The sequence below is a fragment of the Rosa rugosa genome, chromosome 5 (assembly GCF_958449725.1).
Source record: "Rosa rugosa chromosome 5, drRosRugo1.1, whole genome shotgun sequence".
In the NCBI taxonomy this organism is placed as follows: domain Eukaryota; kingdom Viridiplantae; phylum Streptophyta; class Magnoliopsida; order Rosales; family Rosaceae; genus Rosa; species Rosa rugosa.
The window spans coordinates 14,848,056-14,855,888 of record NC_084824.1 but is presented as its reverse complement, the minus strand read 5'-3'; the positions used below and the strand labels follow the sequence as shown (position 1 = coordinate 14,855,888).

The 7,833-nt window shown below is 36.8% G+C and overlaps 1 protein-coding gene across 13 annotated transcripts; it reads right to left on the bottom strand.

Moving 5' to 3' along the window:
* Nucleotides 1-345: 345 nt before the first annotated feature.
* On the bottom strand, nucleotides 346-6,036 carry LOC133712365 (uncharacterized). Of its 13 annotated transcripts, none has more exons than XR_009847319.1 (10): nucleotides 5,587-6,035; nucleotides 5,208-5,482; nucleotides 4,527-4,834; nucleotides 4,354-4,380; nucleotides 2,903-3,802; nucleotides 2,696-2,805; nucleotides 2,123-2,200; nucleotides 1,109-1,350; nucleotides 819-896; nucleotides 346-637 (listed from the first exon to the last, which is right to left on the bottom strand). XR_009847319.1 is itself a non-coding variant. In XM_062138474.1 (6 exons), the coding sequence occupies exons 4-6, from the start codon at nucleotides 1,232-1,234 to the stop codon at nucleotides 389-391; spliced, it is 453 nt and encodes a 150-aa protein (XP_061994458.1). In that variant the 5' UTR covers nucleotides 1,235-1,350; nucleotides 2,123-2,200; nucleotides 2,696-2,805; nucleotides 2,903-2,980; the 3' UTR covers nucleotides 346-388. The 13 variants fall into 13 exon arrangements, 1 of the variants encoding a protein (XP_061994458.1); XR_009847327.1 differs by having other exon boundaries at nucleotides 4,684-4,834; nucleotides 5,587-6,034; XR_009847324.1 differs by having other exon boundaries at nucleotides 4,689-4,834; nucleotides 5,587-6,033.
* Nucleotides 6,037-7,833: the final 1,797 nt, after the last annotated feature.

Genomic DNA, 7,833 nt, shown 5'->3' with positions numbered 1-7,833 from the left:
TATCTGTTGTGTGATTAAATTTAGGACAACAGAGTTCAATTGCTTCTGTTGTGTGATTAACTTGTAGGACAACAGATTTCAATTAATTCTGTTGTGTGATTAGCTATTAAGACAACAGAGTTCAATTAATTCTGTTGTCTGAGTATTAATCAGAAGACACTGATTCGTTAAAAACCGATGTGTGATATATTGATTACAATGTGTTTTTCTCCCATTTTTGGTCATTCAGACAACAGGCAGTGATCATTAGCTTTGGTCTGTTGTGTGATCATTTGAACATTCCATTCCTGAATTAGATTGTGCATTCATTTGGTCTATTTACGAAATGAACAGTACTCTATCAAATACAAACATTGCAAACCATCAAATGATTCATATAACCATTACTTTAAACTTCAAAAGCAAAATGGGTGCATTTCCCAATCATTGAAACCAACATTTTACACAAGAAAAGCATTCTAGTGCATGCCCATCTACTTGGGACATCACCAATTCGGCTTGTTCTCAGCTTCTTTCTCTTGGGTTCCACAGGTGGTTGGCTCTGAGTAGCGCAATCTGGCTCATCATCTTCTACAGGTTCTGCTTTTGGTCCTGTATATTGCCATTGAGTACCACAACTTGGACAAACTCTTTCACCCTGAAATTCATCAAGCAGATTGATTAAGCACTAGGCTCTTTTGTTCTTTTGTTCTTTACTACCATATAAGTAAATCAATAGGGGAGTCAATAAGCTAATCAATATCAGTGAAGAGTTCGGCAATGTTAAGATCTATTTAAATGTGGAGTGCAAAATCTACTGCCCTATCAATATAATATACCTTTTTCTTAGCAAACAGTTTTCCTAGGCAGTACTGATGAATCCGAACCAAACAACCCTCTTTCTGGCATAACACTGCCTGTCAGACATAATACACCAGCAAATTGTCATATACGATAGCATCAGCAAACTATTGGCAAGTTGCGCTAGTAATAATTATCCTGGAATTAAAATGGTTAGGAAGGAAGAAAGAAGCATAAGAGCAAGGCTGTAACTTGAATTATTTAATTTAGAGCAGTCGAAAATCACAAATTATGAATTGAACAATTGTGAGACAAAGCAAGAGACAACCTTCACGCCAGTCATCGTTGCACACTTCGCATGAAGGAACATCATTATTGCGAAACCAACTTCGCAGATCAAGGAAGGATCTAACACCAAGTCCAACATAGAAAATGTGCAGTGAAGGAAAGCCATTTATCCCGTACAAATTCATCAAGAGTTTTTTCCTTCTGGGACATTGAAAAGTTCTTCAATGCAGTAGGGATAGGAAGTGAACCTCCTTGTGATTGTGATGATGTACCATTGTTAACCTAAAGAAAGACCACCAGAGTTATCAAGCATGCATGTACAAGATTAATAACCTTTGCGTATTAAATAGTGCATCCCTTTGATTTTACTCTGATTCCTTAGTCTCAAATTCAGGTTTATTTTTGGCCTTTCTTTAGTTCTGCAGCCTCATTAATCTTAGAGAGTGGCACATTATATTAATCTTAGTTCGGATAAACAAGACCTTTTTACATTATATTTGGGTTACGAGTCTACTAGTCCTCAATCAAAGACACAGTTGTTGGGTTGTGTGCTGCCTTTTGTTTGGTCTCATACGTTATATACATGTCAGACACCATATTATATCTAATCACTCAGGCTAACTTGATCAGAGTAATTAGCTAAGGAGGCCAAATCAACCCTTTTTTCTTTCGGAATGAGGGAGACCACATCTGACACCCATACAAGTTCGCAGTTGAGCAGAAGGTGGATATATACCTAGAGTTCTAGCGTTTAGTTTCTATCAAGAGCTTTTTATAAATATCTAAACCACCAATAATCCACTTTGAGAACTTCCTTATTGGATAAGTCCCTGCTCAACTAACTACAGTCATCTTAAATATACTTCTCCTATTTTGTGTTTGTAAAACTGGAAAACAGGCAGCCAGGAAGGCAAATAATTTCCTATCTATTTCGTCCTCACTTTTTTGAAAAAACAAGACCTACTTTATCAACTTAAGCTTTTATACAAAAGTTAATGCAATGTAAAGACAAAGCTTGCTGGAAATTAGAGTTAGTGAGCAAAAATTTTCACACCTGATTCTCTAATCGTAGATTAAGAGCATCACTGCTAGATATGGTTCCTTGAGCAGCTTCTTGCACTATTGCTTCTATCTGATAATATCAAAAGAATAGACCAGAAAATATAAATGAATAAACAAATATCAAAATAAAACACAACAAAAACATTAAGACACATACAATTTCAAAAAAAAAAAAAAGAAATACTGAATATACGGTAGCAACATCAACCAATATCTTAGTCACATTACATAGCTATTGTCAATTCAGTATACGGTTAATATCCTACATCATGAATATATAACATTAGTAAAACTAGCAATGAAGTAGCCGTAACAATATTGAAGACATTGCTCAGAGACAACATCCAAAAATAGAATAGGTTAAGGGCATAAATATCTCACACAATCCTATCAACCCTGGGGTAAGATTATATCAAATAAAGATATTAAAGAAAGCATATATTTCATCACATAAACTACACCCTTATTATAGCCAGGGATAGAATTCAAACCAAAAAAAAAAAAATACTGAATATCTAATAATTCATGAACTTTTATACATTTTAGAAAGGAGAAATAGCATTACCCTGAAAAACACTCTGCCTTGAGTAAGACTGTAAGGCACATGTCCATATGACAGTGAATCAAAGGAGGACTAAGTGTTGTCTCCCTGAATCCAACATGCCCCTTAGGAACCTATTCAATGATGCCCAAAAAAATACAGAAAGTAATTAGTCATACTATAAGCAACACAGTATTATAATTCCAAAAGGCAAAAAGGAAATTTTAATACCATATATCAACTAGAAACCAACATATTCCCAAAATAGCTGATATTTGACCAACCAATTCTCCCACATTGATATTCGACCTTTTGAGGTTAAAGCTCTCAATGGTGAATCCCATATAAAAATTAACATGTAATAGAATAATATTAAGGCAGCCACAAATACACTAAGGCAGTTCTTTCTGCTTGCATGGACTTCTTGTTAAAATTGAAATAACAAACAGAGGAAGACCCATAAGGGGCTCGATGAATGCATTGGTACATACTAATTAGGAGAACTAGCTACTTAAGTAGTAAAACAAACTGAGAGCACCCAACTCAATTCTATCTTAAGTAGTAAAACAATTAACTTAGTAACACCATATTTAAATAAAAAAGCTGTGTGGAAAGAAAAAAGACACAAAACATGAAAACAAGTAATGAAATGTTTCGATAGAATTAACAAATGAATCTGTGAGAGAGAGAGAGAGAGAGAGAGAGAGGATTTATAACAGGAAACAAATACATAACTACAAAAGAGAATCAAAGGGGATATGCTGCTACTTACATCTTTATCAATTGGTGAAACTCTCAGCCACATATATTTCACAATTGATAAATCCAACTTACACAAATCCAACATACAGTCAGAGAAACGATAAAGTTTCCATAACTAATCTGAGACGCTATCAATACAAGTATGATCTCAACTTACAATTCAAGCCTCATGCCAAGCTCTTTAAGATACGAGCAACATAAATCGCGCAATTCTGTCTCTTTCTTCCTGCTAATCCCATCCCTCCGAGATGGAGAACAATGCTCTATCTCCTGCCTCGTAAAATACCACCCACACATGCGGCACTGTGGTTCTTCTTCTGGTGTGCTCATACTATATATAACACAATCTTTTGCCAACTAGTAATTTTCCTGGATAATGAACCATTCAGAAAACATATTCATTATTAAACCTCCCAACTATATATACGTACTATGCCCAACTAACACAGAACAAGGAATTCAAAAACAAAGCCCATTTAATGGAATACCAAGGTGCGGTGCAGATAACTAAATAAAGCACTACACACTTTTGACATCCAAAAGATTGATTCTCAAGAGAAAAGATTTTAAACATTAATCAAGTGGTGATATAAGGAGCTATAAGTTGCTTATAATAAAATAGACTCAACCACCAAAGGAATTAAATTGGAGAGACTTCAAACCGATAGCAGAAAATACTCACCGATTCAAGATTAATAAGAACTTGAGAAAACTAATCAGGTTCAATAAAACCAAACAAAAATCCACACACGCAAACAGAGAAAAAAAGAAGAATATGATTAGGAACTTATGACTAAAACCCAATTCATAAAAGCTACAAAATTGAACCAAAGGGTAGAGCTAGTTGAAGAAAAAAACCCAAGGGTAGAGCTAGTTGATAACAAGGAAACATTTTTCATCAAACAAACCGAAATACTTACACACTTCCAGTTTCCACCAACAAAAAACTGCAAAACAAACACAAGATTTCAATCAGATTAGAAAAATCCAACATTGAAGAATCCGCAACTTCATTGACTGAGAGACTAAAGATCTCTCATAGTAGTTTAAAAAGGATAAAAAGGATAGCCTATGCTGTTCTCTAAAACTTTACCATAGTAGTTTAAAAAGGATAACAATATCTGTTGATAAGGTGAGATGCATTTGTCACCACAGAAGCTGAAAACTCCTCAAAAATGCACCCTTTACACAACTAATGTTAGAGAATCACTCATCTATTGACGACAATCTATTGAATGCGATAACTTAACTCAACCTAGGTGCAATCAATCGTCTTTGATCCTCTTGAGAAGCTTGTTAGCCCAGCGTTTAATGCGTCGCTTCAGGGTATAGCCAACAATGATCCCAGCAACAAAGGCAATTGCACAGAACTTTGAGCATGTCCACAGGGACACCACTCCTCTGCAAGCAAACATAAAAAATTTACCAATTCAGTCCAATTGCAGAAATTCAATCCAACTATTGAAGTTCACTTAACCATAACACAAGTTCATATACTAATTCAAGCCTCACCAATACGTGAACAACTCTACTTAAACACAAGCCAAAACAAGTTTGGGAAGCTCAATAGCAAAACCCAGAATCAATTTGCGAAAAAGCGATTAAAGAACCAAACTTTGGTAGCATAATTGTTAGTTAAAGACAAGGCATTATGGACCTACTGCATAAATTGATCAAATATTTCACGAGTTTCACACCAAAGTAACCCAATTCACACATATATACAATCAGAAATTTATAAACTTTAAAAGGGTAGAGCTAGATGGGTCTGTACCTAACAGGTCTGGCGACTATAATACGAGACTGATCGGACAAAGCGGCAGAGAGGCCCTCAGTAGAACGAGGACCTTCAAAGGAAGAAGAAGAAGATGATGATGAAGCTTTTTCGGATTGGTGTGGGAGGAGCCGGTACATCATCCCCAGAAAAGTCACGTTCTTTTCTCTCTCGAAAGGCTCGGAATCCATGGTCGGATATGGAGATCCGAGTCTCTGTTAAACTCCGGTGACTAGAGTGCACAATTTTAAGATCTGCTTATGAATATCAGAACCCTAAATTTTGCATCTCAGTGAATTGAAACAGTAACGAAGAGCGAAAGCTGACAAATTCAAATCAAAATTGAATCAAAACAGTAAAGGAGACGACGAGAACTTACCAAGTTCGAGACAAATCGAATCAAAGGCGTGAATCGAAGTTCGAGATGACGAAATTTTTTAGGGCTCTTGTGTGAATCGTCTAAGGCTGCTCCGATGTGAATCCACGGATTCACAGAGAAATCTCCTTTAGGGCTTCGAAGGGAAATCTCCCATTTAGGGCTTCGAAGGCTTCGCTTTGGAGGTGGTGGATTTAGGGTTTAGGATTGTGGAGTGAGTCGGGGCAGCTGTGGAGTGAGTCAGAGTGAGAGTCGCACAGCGAGGGAGTCAGAGAGAGAGTCGGGGTGAGTTGGGGTCAGCTGTGGGGTTTTGTGGAGTGAATGTCGTGTCGGGTTTAGCTGTGGGCATTAGTTTGGTCTGAATGGATTTTTTCTGAAGTGTTCTAATAGTTTGGTCTGAATAGATCGATGCTATTGTGTAGTTGTCTAGCGCTAGGACACATGGCCACATTAATTTCATCATGCAGGCATCAGACCATGGTTTTCCACATATCTGTTGTCTGAATGCCAGTTAAAAATTTTCAGTTTTGCCGCCTCTTGTTGCCTGCTGAGAGGGAATCGAATTTTGGGGGAGAGAATGCAGGGAAATGTTGGAGGGAATAGTGCCATTTTGAGGCAAATCTACACACATCCAAACTTTCCCAATATATCTCCCTTTATCAGACAACAGAAAGTAAAAAAACAGTTGTATGATATTTTGCAAGCTACACTCATACAACAGATATAACTATTCTGTTGTGCCTTAGAGTATCAATTTGGAGCCAAATTTGAGTCGATCTAGGAGGGAAATCTGCCGCTATTTTTTTTATGATTCACACAACGGATTATTCTTGTAACCGTTGTGCAATGACCTTCTAAAAAAAAATTCAGAATTTTAACCCCCTTATACAACGTTAGTTTAGTAAACATGTTGTGTGATTAACTTTTCTTCATCACACAACGCATTTTTTTTTTTCGTTGTGCAAAAAGTGTTGTGTGTTAACATTTTTGGTGTAGTGGAAAGCATCCAATTAGTTAGTTTCGTAAATTACTTTATTTTCGTCCACTCACTCTAACGTTTTAAAATGTTTTCCCTTGAGCCATTTGGTTTCTAAATGCCCAGATTTCATATTTGCCGAGGTCACGTCTAGGAACTTGAGGCATAGGATTCAGCGCTTCCGTTTTGATCGTAAGTTATCACTTAACCTACCTTGTATGATATCGGCTTAATTACGCAGTACTGCTCTGATAACTAGTTTAAATTGGAGAATGTTAATGCTTGAGAATTTGAATGCCTTGTTGGTGTTAAGATGGAATTGTATTTTCGGAATGTAATTTATACCTGGAATGTAAGTATTTGAAATGTATTTATGGTTGTGAGTTTAGTTATGTTCATGTCCAGGTTTTTGTAAACTTTGGGTAGTCCATTTTAGGGGAGGTTCTGCCGATTTTTCTGTAAAATTTCACCTAAGGTGGACCACCCCACAGGCTCGTATTCGGGTTTCAGGATGAAACTCGGGTCTGGTTCTGTCAGTCTGGGTGTGCATTGTAAGTGCCTTGTCTGCCCTAGTAAGGCTGTGAATTGTTTTCTTAGTAAAATGGGCGCAACCTTCTAGTGACAGGATGAAACTTCGTGTTGTCGGATTCCGTTTTCAGTCGTCATCATATTAGGAGAGCTGCTTCATTGATTTTATGGCATTGATTTAACTTTTTAATATGCCACCATTATTGTAAAGCAAATAGAGTAGTCGATGTGACACTCTATGCTAGTTGGTGTATGTTTGAATATTTGAATACAATGTTGTAGTAAAGACTTCTGCTATTATTTAGAAGGTCTTCTTAAGGATTGTTGTAAACTGGAGTTTAGGCATTATGTCCCTTCCCGCCTCTCTCCCCACACTCCCCCCCCCCCCCCCCAATATTGTATTCGGTTTCATAAATAAAGGGTTAAAGGCAACCGCACTGGCTTTTCTTTTAAAAGAAAAAAGTTTGAAATCAAAGCACAAATTAAGCCATAAATCACATACTTTTAAAATGTTATTATTTAGTAGAGTTAGGCATTTTCGCTCGAAAGCTTGACCCAACCCGTCTCAAACCGGTCCATAGGGTCTGGGCCTTGAAAATTTTGTGCGAAGCTGTTCGGGCCCAAGCTTAGTAATTTCAAAATCAAAAAGCCTGTCAGGCCCATATCTTTATTTTTTTTTTCTTTCTCTTCTGTCATATTCCTCAACGCCCAATTAATCTCTCTTGCTACTGCCTAATCCTTTACTT

What these genes read in the sequence shown, in the direction of transcription:
- LOC133712365 (XM_062138474.1), bottom strand. Translation starts at nt 1,234, where the DNA reads ATGGCTTTCCTTCACTGCACATTTTCTATGTTGGACTTGGTGTTAGAT. An exon ending in CAACGATGACTGGCGTGAAG is followed by an intron (nt 897 to 1,108) that starts GTTGTCTCTTGC and finishes TATGTCTGACAG; the next exon opens with GCAGTGTTATGCCAGAAAGA. An exon ending in AACTGTTTGCTAAGAAAAAG is followed by an intron (nt 638 to 818) that starts GTATATTATATT and finishes GATGAATTTCAG; the next exon opens with GGTGAAAGAGTTTGTCCAAG.